Source organism: Hippocampus zosterae, chromosome 7 (assembly GCF_025434085.1).
Source record: "Hippocampus zosterae strain Florida chromosome 7, ASM2543408v3, whole genome shotgun sequence".
NCBI classification, from domain to species: domain Eukaryota; kingdom Metazoa; phylum Chordata; class Actinopteri; order Syngnathiformes; family Syngnathidae; genus Hippocampus; species Hippocampus zosterae.
The window spans coordinates 4,234,032-4,247,982 of record NC_067457.1 but is presented as its reverse complement, the minus strand read 5'-3'; the positions used below and the strand labels follow the sequence as shown (position 1 = coordinate 4,247,982).

The 13,951-nt window shown below is 48.1% G+C and overlaps 1 protein-coding gene across 3 annotated transcripts; it reads left to right on the top strand.

The window, feature by feature from the left end:
• Nucleotides 1-258: 258 nt before the first annotated feature.
• On the top strand, nt 259-13,883 carry slc38a10 (solute carrier family 38 member 10). Of its 3 annotated transcripts, none has more exons than XM_052069628.1 (18): nt 259-490; nt 634-888; nt 2,250-2,367; nt 2,659-2,704; nt 2,888-2,981; nt 3,083-3,226; nt 4,602-4,726; nt 7,076-7,178; nt 7,248-7,430; nt 7,955-8,066; nt 8,858-8,964; nt 9,057-9,210; nt 9,959-10,129; nt 10,197-10,619; nt 10,811-10,876; nt 11,312-11,332; nt 11,807-11,947; nt 12,074-13,883. In XM_052069628.1, the coding sequence occupies exons 2-18, from the start codon at nt 799-801 to the stop codon at nt 13,189-13,191; spliced, it is 3,216 nt and encodes a 1,071-aa protein (XP_051925588.1). In that variant the 5' UTR covers nt 259-490; nt 634-798; the 3' UTR covers nt 13,192-13,883. The 3 variants fall into 3 exon arrangements, with proteins under 3 accessions (XP_051925588.1, XP_051925587.1, XP_051925589.1); XM_052069627.1 differs by lacking the exon at nt 4,602-4,726 and adding an exon at nt 3,912-4,036; XM_052069629.1 differs by lacking the exons at nt 4,602-4,726; nt 11,312-11,332 and adding an exon at nt 3,912-4,036 and having other exon boundaries at nt 260-490.
• Nucleotides 13,884-13,951: the final 68 nt, after the last annotated feature.

Here is a 13,951-nt window from a genome sequence, read left to right as displayed (position 1 = left end):
GCATCAGGATTGATCTTTTATTGAATAAACTTTAAGGAGACAAACCTCTTTATGATGACTTAGAGGGTTTTTTTTAAGGCGGTACATGGTGTCAACTGTTTGAGAACCTCTGCTGTCAAGTATTTTCTTTGTACACCTTAAAAACACATCAAAAGTGAGATGATGCCTTATTGCATCAAACGCGCAAGCACGAGAGAGGCGCTTGGGGGCGCCCCACTGTTTCATGGAAGGCAAAGTGCAGGCTGTGTTGTCTTTTTTCACTTCGCCGACTCCAATCGCTGCTTCCTGGTTACGCCAGCGAGTAGGAGGTGGGGGCGGAAACAGTCAAGGCGCATTTTTGATTTACTATTTCGAATTAGAGTTGTTTTAAAACTATTGTGTCCACGTTTTTAAAGAAGGACACGACTCTATGGACATAATCGACACGATGACAGCCATGAATACGCAAACAGGCCGACGCTGCGATCAGTGAATGGTGAACCTTTTAACGGTTAAGTTGTTATCTTTGTGCTTTCGTGATAAACTTAACTTTGTGTGACATGCGCTCAGACAATAGTATGTTTTATTTTTCTCTTATTCAAACGTTTAAAAAGTAGTTGTCAAGAGGGTGACGAATGTTTACTATCCCCACAGCGCCACGTCACTGGAGCAAATTGAGGCGCCCCGGAACTGAGACGAACCCCGCTGTGGCCAAGAGATACATTTCGACGTGTTCTCGTGCTTTCGTGCACTGCTGTTCTTTTTCAGTGTTATTTGACATTTGCCTACCGAGGGAAAGAAGAGGTTTCATGTCCCAAAATGACGGCCTCGAACTGGGGTCTCATCATGAACGTGGTGAACAGCATCGTCGGCGTGAGTGTGCTCACCATGCCCTTCTGCTTCAAACAGGTGCGTCACCTGTGCGCGTGCTCGCATTTGACGTGCGCGCTCCGAGGCCGCCATCTTAGCCCACCTGTTTAAAATTGAAATTGACTTTTTAAATGTCTTATGTTCAAATAGGTGTCTTTATGGATTGCTTACCCACTTTAATTTTAGAAAAATCCACAAAAATAGCCGCCACTCAGACACTGCTAGCCTGACACCCCGTTTGTCTCATCTGTCGCTCATAGGTAGTTCTTCCTTGGTCTGTTTGTTTCTTACAAAACAAAATAAAAACTGCACGGTCTCACTTTTATGGTTATCGTAATATGCCGACATGCTGTTTACATTAAATTCAAATATTGGATATGCATGTACAGTAGTAAGCAGTAAGCTCCTTCCAAATAACCATGAAAAGGATCAGTATCTCACCACCTAGCAAACTTGTTCCTATGAAAATGAAGCTTGTCTTGATTTAGCCGCACAAATATCCCTTGGGATATTTACTGCAGTGATTGTCTTGTTTCACTTGCCAACAAGTTAATGAAGCTTTGCGCAGTAGCTTCTGTGTTAAACGGTAAGCGTGATATAGCCCGAGGTGCAGGACTTTTTTTTTAAAAGTAGTTTGTCAGGAATCAAATTAAACGGAAGGCCGGAATGGTTATCAAGTTTAGTTAGAAAAGATCACTTTCTGAAGCAGAAACCCATTGAGAATCTTTCATGGAGGATGACCAGTCAATGCACGGAAATAAATCTTGTAGTCAAAACTGGAAACAACACAACCAAATATGGAAGGGCGTGTCTTATTTTGTGTAATAGTAAATGTGTTTCGTGTGCTTAATTTTGCATACCCATGTATATTTGCCTAAGGTAGGACAAAGTTAAATCTGTCAACACTAAGATCAGTGGATCCTTTGTTGAACTCAAACATTGTCTCATCCACCATGAACACCAGCAGTCCTACTTTCACACATGCGATTCGGGGTTTACGTCACCGCCATAGATATAAAATTTCGCCTTAAACCGACAATCGCCTGGAGCAGAATGACTTACTGATCGTTATTTGCTGTTCATTTCCTGCCTCATTTCTGCTCAATTGTGCGTGACTTGAAGTAAATGAGTAAAAAGGAAGTTCAGTGCCGAGAGGCGAAGAAGAACAAGAACACGAGTAAATGCAACGTTCTATGATATGGCAGTAGAAATGACATGTATATAATCACTTGTATGCTGTCAGCAGGTTGAGATGCCATATTGGAACTGATGTGTTTTTATTAACTAGTGTGCAATGCGAATGTACCCTTGACTCCTTGCTCTGACATTTATAATGCAAAGTACATTTCAAGATGGATGCACACATGTACTAGCTTTGACTTGCGCTTGTTTTTCCTCAGTGTGGGATCGTACTGGGAACTCTCCTGTTGTTCCTTTGCTCCTGGATGACGCACAAGTCATGCATGTTCCTTGTCCACACCGCAAGCAACACCAAGAGAAGGACCTATGCTGGATTGGGTGAGATGTAATCTGGGAAATTGTGCAGAAGTGACGTTCTTATAATTAGTTTTATAAGTCATGCACAAGACAGGCTAACGCATGTAGCCAGTTAGCAGCCAACTTGACACTTTGATGGCTGACGCCCACGTCGCTCACCAGGTCTTCGACAAATGTATCAAATGATGTTTCGATACGCACACAGTGAAACACCAGTCTGTCCAGTATGCTTTTAGTGCAACATTTGCTTTGTTTTGCTGATGCTAATATCAAGACAGACCCCACACGCTAACTTCGTATTTGTCTTTGCAGCCTTCCACGCTTACGGTAAAGCGGGAAAAACACTGGTGGAAACCAGGTAAATATACCGTTAATATATGCTGTTATCCATACACCTCAACACATTTACATTTTGTAGCATAGCTTGGTTTTGAGGAATTTATTGTATTTTTTTTACCTTTAACATAACCAGTGTTTACAAGTTAAAAAATATAATAAACACAGTAGATTTGACATGCCGCTTCACATTGTGTCCTCACAGTATGATCGGCTTAATGTTGGGGACCTGCATTGCCTTCTACGTGGTCATTGCCGATCTGGGCTCCAATTTCTTTGCCCAGCTGTTGGGTTTACAGGTTTGGGATTTTGAGTCAACATCTCAACGGCAGAATTGAAGTCACCGGAAAGCCAATTGGTGTTTGGGTTTCTGAACCGCCTCCCGTCTTATTTTCTCAAGGTGACGGGCAGTTTCCGCGTGCTGCTGCTGATCGCCGTGTCGCTCTTCATCGTGCTGCCTCTGAGTCTGCAGCGGAACATGATGTCCTCTATTCAGTCCTTCTCGGCGATGGCGCTCATGTTCTACACTTTCTTCATGTTCACGGTGAGCCGGTCGCTCCTCTCTCTCTCTCTGTGCCGCCGACTTCAAATTCAAATATCAAATGCATTTTGTAAATGCCTTTTGTGGAAGATAAGTGGATTAGAAAATGGATGGATGGATGTTTCAGCCCTAATTTGTAGCCCTAAATGTGACTTTGTTACATATTCCACTTATTATTAGTAAACACCATCCTGTCTGCAGCCACCACCGGGTAAAAACGAATGCTTTTTTTATTACTCAAGAGAAGATGCACAGAATGTACCATGCTAAGATCTTCTTTTTTTTTTTTTCCTCCCCCCGCCTGGAGTCCAGCACCCATTTTCTGCCTGTTGTAAGAACTCACCTGTGTGTTTGGGTCCTCACATGCACTCCCGCGTCCACAGACTTCCCACTGCAGCTTACAGTAACTCTGTAGGCCGCGCCTTTTGAAGCGCGGCGGCGCGAAGGCAAACCCGAAATACGTTTTGCGATGTGTGTCTGCTATTTAGTAGATGCAGGTCCAGCCTGGTCCACGTATAACCCCAAAGCCTCTAACAATCACAAATCTCCTTCTCACCCTTCCCACTCTTTCCTTCTTTTTACCTTTTGTGTCCTGTTTTCCCTTCATTTTGACTTCCTGAACCCCACCGGCCCCCCCATCCTCTTCCCTACTTTCTCCCTGCCGTTCTCCCCGCTGCTCACGTTGTAGATAGTGTTGTCGTCCCTGCGCTACGGCATAGTCTCAGGCTCCTGGTTGGAGCGGGTTCACCTGTGGCGCTTGAAGGGCGTCATTCAGTGCCTGCCCATTATCGCCACCACCTTCTGCTGTCACCCGTAAGTAAACCATTGGACCCACCCCCACCCGGGGGGCTTCTTACACCATCAGGAGGGCAGTGAAAGACGCATTGGGTGAAGGAGCCTGAATTTCATGACTTCATCAAAATATCTCCCACAATTGCGAAACATTTAGCCAGCTTCTCCTCACTTCTCACCTTTTTTTAATTCGGCTTTTTCCTCCTCAGATCACGTGTGTGTGTGTTTGTGCGTGTGTGCGTTTGGACAGCAGTAGGGGTGTTAATAGTCAAGTGAAATATTTTGGACCCCTTTTCATCAGGTTGAAGGAGCTGGATTTAGTTGCATCATCTATATTGACTGTATTATTTCTTTTTTTTTTTTTTTCATCGCCATGCTCTTCGCGCCCATCTGTTTGATTCTGGCAGGTGCAGCATGATGTGTATCCATGTCCTCATTTCTTCTGTTTCTCTCTCCTCATTCATGAGTTACCCCATGCATGGGAGGAGCCCCCGGCCCCCTGGCCACGCCCCTCTTTCCATCTTCCTCCACCTGTCTTGATTTGGTTTGCGCTGTAACCCCCCTCCCCCCTCCTCCTTCCCCTTAGATGGTGCTGTCTTCATTCAAACACAAGCTGCTCAGTGGCTGGTGGCTAGGGCAGGTCAATGTGGTGCGCTGGGAGGGGGTGTTTCGCTGTCTCCCCATCTGTGGGATGGCCTTCGCCTGTCAGTCGTAAGTACACCTCTTGCACTGGACCGGACTGTAAACGTCTCACGAGCTCAGTGACTGACAAACAGTGGTCCCTGTAAACCCGACGGCGGATGGATGGGCACACTTTATCCTTGCATGATTGCAAAAAGCCACAACAGGGGGTGGGGATCTGACAATATGCAGTGCAAGAGAATTATAATTGCGCAAAGAGACGGCTGATTCTGCTAATGTGCATCTCACAGTCACGCGGTAATAGAAGCACATACAACTCCGTGACATTGCCAGTATTTGGCACATGACGGCTATAAAATTAGGAAATATATTCAAGAGGAGTTTTGCAGTGATTTTCTGACTCCATTAACTTTGGTAGTGGCACCACCTTGTTTAAATTCTAACAAAGGAAAAAACGTTTCCATTTTTCTTCCCTCACATCCATGTGCATGCTGTTTCTCTTCCTTTGTCGTCTACTAATTTAGTCTTTGGTTTGAGGTATTTCCCAAAAAAATGCAATTTGAAAACAACGTTGGAGATAGATTTAGCGATTGTTGCTGCATAAGCGTCGGTATTTGTGTGTGTGTGTGTGTGTGTGTTTGTATATGAGTGAGGAAGTGACAGCAGGGGGTGACGAAGCCCGGGACTGAAGCGAGACCCTGTAAAGCGCGCTCACAGATTTGCTCCAAAATACCTTCTCCATGTTTGAAGTTAATTGTCAAAAGTGTGCAGAGACAAAGTACTCAACAATTTTTTTCCATTTGTTTTCCTGCCTTGCGCTAAGGACTCATCATGAGTCCCTCCCCCCACATAATATAAACTAGAGTGTCTTCGTTCCCATCTGCTGTTCGAGGTGGCGGTTTAAGAACGCCTCATTGCACGCAATGAGTGTGCGCACATCGCGGTGTGAAAAGCGGAAGCGGCAGCAGGGGAAAAATAAAGGGAAGTCCGATTTCGGAGTGCCTTGTTGTCTGCCATGAGTGCATGCAAATCACAGTGCAAAAGGCCGATATGTTTTCAAGAGATATACGTGTTATGTTTAGGAATAATAAAAATGCTCGACAAATTAGCATGAGAGTGGGGTGATTTCAGCACATTTGGTGGCTTTGCCGACTGCAATCTGAAGCCTCGTTTTATATCCATTCAAATTTATTTTTTTTAATTAGCCAGGGTTGTTAACACTCTTCTCTGCGGTGTGTCAAATTCACAATACGTTTATTTTCCCTTTACAGGGGGGCTTTAGTTACTATAATAGGACAAAACTAGCCAAATGCGACCGTCTAAGCGGGCGGGTTCATTAACGACCGACGTGCGCCCGCGCTTAAAGGGGAAGGACGCCTCCTCATATGTTTGTACGCTCTTGTGTCCAGGCGCCAGGTCCCGCTATAGCCGCTGAGTGATATTTGGCAGGATGATGCATTTGGCCCGTTGTCAGGGCCGAGCGAGCGAGGCAGGAACGCCGTTAGATGGCGGGCAGCCGAAGCCAAATCCACTAATCAACACGCTGGACCGCGGCCCTCCGACAGACACACATTGATGCATTCACAAGCTGATTAAATAGCTCTCAGCACATTGGAGTTTTATGACATTCATGAACCGTGTTTACTCCCCGTTACATCATTACTTAACATTGCCATTATGATGGAATGGGAGCCGGACTTGTTTAGTTTTTTTTTTTTTAGATAAAGATTTGGATGCTCACGGGCGATCAGCTCACACATGGGCAAATACAGTATATGGATAAAGAGTTTGAGACTTACGACCTTGCTGTATGGACATTTTTTTAAGTCAATTAATTACGATGAATCTCAATACATATTGCCCCTCAGCTTTTTTTTTTTGGACTGCTTAAAACTACTGTAAATGAAATCGCAACGGTCGACGCTTATTGGGAGACCGTTGACACACCTTAGCTTACAGTGCGCCATTTTATTTTCACCGTGGCATTGAGATTTCATGGTTTGTGGATTAAGCGCGGAGCGGGAGTGCAGGACGGTTCTCGCTCATAAACCTCCCAAGCGTATGAAAGTGAAAGAGAAAAAGACGAAAGTCACGGTCCCTCCAAATTTCTCAAGAGTGCACAGAACAGAAAAAAAAAAAACGTGGGAAATCAGACACGCGTATGAACCAGACACTTCCGACAGCCTTGAGCGCCGTCACCTCCTTCTGTCACACAAACTGCCTTTAGGTCATTTCCATCCAATGCCGTTTTGAAACTGCCTTTTTATTCTTCTACATTTTCTGAGTATTGATATGAATTTTCAATGGGAGAATTTGACACTGACACACCGATTATTTATTATTATTATTTGTATTTATTATTCCTCATAATTGGCTGAATGATTCAATTTCTCCGGCCGTGCGCTTTGTCTCTCGCAGTCAAGTGCTTCCGACCTACGACAGCCTGGATGAGCCGTCCGTCAAGCGCATGAGCACCATCTTCACGTCGTCCCTCAACGTCGTCACCGTCTTCTACATCACCGTAAGTGGACGCGCAGCTCAAAACGGCGCGTCCGACTGACGACGCCCAGCGACCGTTCTTTTCTCCCAGGTGGGCTTCTTTGGCTACGTCAGTTTCACGGAGAACATCGAGGGCAACGTGTTGATGAACTTCCCCTCCAACCTGGTGACCGAAGTGATCCGGGTGGGCTTCATGATGTCCGTGGCTGTCGGCTTCCCGATGATGATCTTACCGTGCCGCCAGGCCATCAACACCATGCTCTTCGAGCAGCAGGTGATCTCGGGAGTTCTTTTCCGACGATCTCGCGGGCACGCTCGACCCATCAATATGTGTGTTTGCTGTGCTTGATGAGAAACCGCTGAGTCATTCTCTGGCCGTGACCCGTGTCGCCACAGCCCTCCTCAAACATACCGGGAGAGGAACTCATCTGCGACCTCAATTGCAGTTGTTTTTTTTTTTTTCTTTCATATCCACACAGCTTTGGTGCACAAACATAACTGACTTTAGTTTGGCGGACAGGATTGAGGGACATCAAGCACAAACGGGTGTCAAAGTGAAGGCTCGGGGGCCAGATCTGGCCCGCCACATCATTTTAAGCGGCGATCCGAAATAAATCATGTCCTTGTACTTCTTGTTCCAGACTCAAATCTGGACCACATTTGCAAATTCTTTTCTCGGTCTGTGTAGATTCTCGGTTTTCACCAATCATAACCAACACGTAGAAACAAAAATACAATGGCGTCGTAATGAGCCCCATTTTTCTTTTGTTTTTCCATCCCTTTTTTTTTTCTCTGCAGCAAAAAGATGGGACGTTTGCAGCCGGTGGCTACATGCCTCCTCTGCGCTTCAAGATGATCACCCTCGGCATCGTGTTTGGCACCATGCTGGGAGGCATTCTCATCCCCAACGGTACAGTCGCCGTGCGTGCGTGCGTGCGTATCGCCGACCGGTGGTCTCGAAAAGCGCACGTGTTTCTTTGTGTGGGCAGAGTCCCTGGGACACTTTAACGACCCGCGTGAATGTGACTTTACGAGTCAGTGACTGTCACAGCGGAACGCAGTCCTTAAATCAGGGCTCTAACTTTTATTTCCTTTCAGATGGGTAGGCAGAGGGTTGTGGGGGGGCGGCCGGGAGGGTGCGCACACAACCGATCCACATACACACACCCGTGTCGTCACCGACTCTGCGTCAGGTTTGACGGTCGGTCCCGCTCGCGGCTCGGAAACGGTGCATTCGTTCGTCCTTTTTATGGGCACTGCGTGTTCCAACCCTTGATAGGTTGGCCGCGCAAACAAAAACAAAACCGCGCTTGGCTCTTTGTGTATCTAATCAGACTAATAGACTGAGGAGAAGGGAGGTAAGGACCCTGGGGAGAGCAAACACTAAATCTAGAGGGAGACAATATGGTGTCCGTCCTCTGGATAAGCAATGGTTTTCCGGGGGGGGGGAGGAACGGGATGCCAGAGATGCGAGCGCAGAGCCAGGGTCTGCGCGGCAGCTGATTATGAATGGCGCCCACCGATAAAGAGCAGACAAGACACAAAATCCTCTTTGCCGTTGTCTATGATGACAAAACCAGGTGACTTTGTGTTGACAAGCGCTTTTTGCTCTCAAAAGTGGACCGGGACCCAACCAGGTCAGCTATTCGGTATTTAATCAGTAGCGGATGGTGAACATGAATTGCTGCCGTGTCTCCCCAGTGGAAACCATTTTGGGTCTGACCGGAGCCACCATGGGCAGCCTCATCTGCTTCATATGCCCGGCTCTTATCTACAGAAAGATCCAGAAGAATAGCATCATCGCTCAGGTACCATCGTCAGACTTCTTGTCGCCCAAAAAAGAAGGAAAAAAAATCTTTTTCAACAACTTACGGGCATGTCTCTTGTTTTCTCCCGATAGCTGGTGCTTTGCGTGGGTCTGGGCATCCTTCTCATCAGCACCTTCACCACTTTGTCCATCTCGGCCCAGGGCCCCGCGACCAAAATCCAAGCTCCCCCTCCCCCGGCACCCGACAAGAGCAACGTGCAACCGCCGGACGTCATCGAGCGGCCCGGTAAAACGCGTGACCGGCGGCTCCGACGCGTTAAGCTAATGAGGCTCGCGTTTACTTTGACGCCGGTCGCCGTGTCCTGCGCGAGCGACGTACGGAATATGTAATTCCATAGTAAGGGTCCAGGGGAAAAAAAAAAAAAAGAAAAGAGATAAAGCGATATTATTTTTCATCCCATGCCCAACAGAATGACTGATAGGGAGACAGGCAAGGCGAGAAGATAAGACTTTGATAGTATCTCTGAGCATCTCTGAGCTGGGTGACATTGATGGAGCAAGAATGATGCCCTTCAGACCGAGGCAATTTTCTCGACACCCCTTTTCCTCATTTCCTCTTGACACCCTCCCCCCACCCACCAGATTCCGTCTTTTCACCACCTTCTTCCAATATCTCCCCGGGCGCCTCAAAAAGGCCCTGAAGCTGCGTCTCTATAAAGCAGAAGGAGGTAATATTAGTTTGGTAGCGAGAGCGACTGGAGGTAAAGAAAGAAAGTTGATGCGTTCCCTTTGCAGATCGTTTTGCTTGCCCGCGATAGTTTGACCGGTTTGATCTCGCGTCCTTTGCCCGTTTCCTGTTTGTCACCTCCGTTTCATCTTATTGGCATGGGTGCAATCTGCGTCTGTTATTTTTATTTTTTTGTCCCTTGTTGTTCTCGCCAGCATAGACTGCCACCTAGTGGACGTATTGCCGAATTGAATCAGTGATTCGACACATCAGAATTCATGTTGCATTTTAATCTTTCTGGACACAGAGAACCTTCCCGATGTGAAACCAGGAGACATCGGCCAACCCGACCTCCCGGCGGTGGATGAACTGGAACCAAACAAAGGGCAGCCGGAGGAAGCCCTGCAGATTAAAGGACCAGTGGGACTGCCGGAGAGCAAGAAGGAGGAAGAAGTGCAATTGGACCGCCCCGACGCCGGTAAGGAAACTGAACCCGGGTCGGAACATGACCCAGCTTCTAAATTGGACCTCGTCCGCTCGCACAGGTGTCGCCGTACCGGAGGGAGAAGCCCACCGCCACGAACCGCCGATCCCGCACGACGAGGTCCAGATAGACACCAAAAAGAACAATGCCGAGTTGGAGGAGGAAAAGAAATTAGCGGAGGATGAACGCAAACGAGACGCGGAGCCGGGCGGAGGTCAGGACGCCGCGAAAATAGAGGAGAGTGCGGAAAACGTGCTGAAGCCGGCGGTAGTCGTTGTCAAGAAAGAGGAAGCGGACCTGGGTGGGGGCGAAGGGCGTTCCAATGAGGTGCTCGAGAAGGTGGCGGAGAAGAATCGAGAAGTTGTAGCCCCGAAAGAAGCGGAGAGGCTCGACGCCGTGAAAGACCAAGTGGACGCACACGCCGACGAGCCTGCGGCGGAGCGAGGCGACAAAGTGGACAACGCTGCCGAGGCTGCGGGGAAACGTGAGTGATTGATATTTACATTAGACGAGTCATTCCCAACTCGGCTCGAGCCGCTTGCTTTGGCTGGAAAACAAACGCTGCATCTGTTTCTGGCTAGGAGACGTCATTGCCAAATCCTTTGGTTTAAAAAAAAAAAAAAAAAAACGTAAAATAGATCAAAGTTGCAGCCTTGATATTTGATGTGATTTTAGCGCCACCTGCTGCTGAAGAAGCCCAAGCGGCAGACAGCAAAGATGCCGGGGATGAGAAAATGGACGGTGAGTAGGAACTTGACATTTCATTGATTTGCAACGAATAAATACACAGCGGCAATCACGTATGGCGAGTTTACTGTCAAGAATCCGGCAATGCGCATCTCCGGCGTATTGTGAAAGTCAACATTTGTGTCACCAAGAACGCCGGCAACGGTCTGCAGTATTTGCCACTTGCTACTTTTAATCTCACTCGAAATCTTTTTACTCATCGCTCTGATCCCCTTCTTGCTTGTTGCACTCTTGAAAGATAAACGCGGGGCGGACGCAAGCAGAGCCGCTCTTTTCTGACTTTCCGACATTTCAGGGATGCAAGGCTTGCCATTTTTTGTTTTGCCACTTTCTCATTATGTTGTTGACTTCTGCCCCCCCTCTCTCTTTTTCTCTCTCTCTCTCCTCTTCAACCTTTGCCTCTTTGCTCCTTTCTCTGCCGGATCACAGTGATAAAAAAGCTGGTTGCAGGTACGACATCCCCTTCTCGCTCCGCCTTCTCTTGGTCTGTTACTAAAATCTCTCGAAACACACATCGAGCCGCGTCTGTTCACCGATGTATTCATAATAATATAGCACCTCATGTGATTTACTAAACGCACCATCACCACCCGTCTAACGTAGTTCTCGTTAACTGGTTCTTGCTAGTAGTTGATTTGTGTTCGAGTCATCCGTCCAATTTGAAGTCTTTGTACACTTGCTGGACACTGCCTGAGCCAAGCAGTTTTTAAAATGAATATTGAAATCTTGCAGTAAAATGAGCATTTATTTTTATTTTTTTAAACAAAAGCAAATCAATTGCTATCATTTGGAAAGTGTCCAGTATGTGCATAGCGCTTCCCCAGTCCCCCTCTCCCATTGAGACCCTCGGTCATGCTAACTTAAGCGCTTGTACGGTCTTCCCCCCCTGAGTCGACCGATGATTGCGTTGTGCCCCCAATGTAGAAGGCCAGCTGGATCACGCGGTGCTGCTGCAGGTCATCAAGGAGCAGCAGGAGCAACAGAAGAGGCTTCTTGACCAGCAGGAGAAGCTTCTGGCAGTCATCGAGGAGCAGCACAAGGAAATCCACCAGAAGCAGCCGGGCGGTAGGTCGACGAGATAAAACGAGATCTGGTAAAAGGGCCCCGGCGGGAATTGCGAACAGTCAACGTCAGGTTTATTTCAATTTCTAAAATAAATGTTTCATCCATGAAATGCGCTGCTTGGTCCAGAGCTCCAGGAGCACGAGGAGGAGGCGGACGGAGGAGCGGTGAAGCCCCGAGACTCTGATGCGGAGCAGCCCGAAGAGCCGGCGGCCGCCGGGGCTCCGCAAGTCGCCGGCGTGGAGCCTCGCGCCGCGCCGCCCAATTCAGCTCAGGCTGCTGAAGACAAGCCACAGGAAGTAGCCTTGGTAGCTCTTGCGGCGCCTCACAAAGAGAACAACCCAGGTGAGTCCCATCAGCAGAGTGAGCTGGGGGCCAGAGGGGTGCCTCTAAAGAGGAACCTACCCGCCATCCATTCGCCGGCAGCGAACAACGAGCACGTTGAGGACAAGCTAGATGATGAAAAACAGAAGCTGGAGAGCGCGGCGCGAGCCAAGATGGAGCAGCTCGAGGGGGAGAAGAAGGAAAAGGCGGCGGCGGAGGAAAGAGAAAGATTAGAAAAAGAACAGCTGGAGAGGGAGGCGAAGGAAAAGCTGGCCAGAGAGCAGGAGCGGCTGGAGAGGGAGAAGATTGAGAAAGAAGTGCAGGCTCGGGTGGAAAAGGAACGACTGGAGAGGGAAAAGAGAGAGAAGCTGGAGAAAGAGAAGGCGCTGAAGGAGAAATTAGCGCAGGAGAAGGCCATCAAAGACAGACGCCAGCAGGACATTGAAAAAGCAGACAAAGCTTTGCTGGAGAAAAAAGAAAAGGAGGCGCAGGAGCGCTCAGCTCAGTTCGAGCCAGCCAAAGAAGCCCAAAACGCCGGCAACGCCGCGCAGGGGGCTCCGAGAGAAGACGGCGAAGCTTTGAAGAAAGGAGGACGAGACCTCAAAGAGAAAGTTGCCGCTCGGGGGGACCCGGGAGAGGACGGCCGAGACGGGCCGGTCAAAGCCGCAGCTCGCCCTCGGGGCTCTCGCGAGAACGACGAGGGAGAGCTGGATCTAAAGCGCAGGCGCAGGGCCCTGGGACGCGGCCAAGACGCGCCGGCTCCGCAGGGGCCCGGCCTGCCCCAGGCCGTGCGCGGGCTGGAGCCCCTGCTGGAGCTGGGCGGGCCCGACCTGCACGTAGCCCTGGAGGAGAAGCTCCTAGCCGGGGCAATGGTCCACTCGCGGCAAATTAAGCAAACCTCGGAGGACGAGGAGATGAAATAACACGCATCACTCACACACACACGCGTTGTTGACCTGGACAGCCTCCGGATTGACACGAAGGAGAGCGCGACGTCGTTGCCTTCGGAATTGTTACACAGACGTACGGCGGTGCCTTGCGGCGCGAGTTTCATTTTTGACTACAGACAAAACAAAGTTTCAAATTGTCCAAATTCCTTCATAAAAAACAAAGAGTTTGTACAGACTAACTTATTGTCTCGTGGGGCGCAATACAAATGATTAAGTTGTTTAAATGTACATACAGCTATGCAAATAGATTCTGTCAAGGGTGGGTAATATCTACCATGAGTCACTTTATTTTTTGGGAGGGGGGCCTGCCCATTCTTGTTTTCTACATCCCGCCCACCGAAATTGAAGTGTAAATACTGTAAATCTTGCTGTCTGTTGATGTCTCCTTTCAATGTAATGCTGGAGCTGCCTCTTATGTAGGGGAGTACTGTTTTTTTTTCAACTGTTTAGTGACGCTTCAGTCATGACTGAATGTGCAGCAATGGTCATGTCAGGTATTTTTCATGTACAATTACAGTCATATATTGAACAAGCATCAGTATTGTATCAAAAAATGGAGTGCAAACCATTTTCTCAGCACATCTCGCTTTTGTACAAAGGTTATTTTCTGACTATTTTTCTATCGACAATGCTTTAATGTGCACTCGGATGATAATAAAGGCTCCGCTCCATCGCAACGTTGCAAGTCATTCTCTCGTGTAGACATGGAACCAGTAGTATCATAGAATGAGAT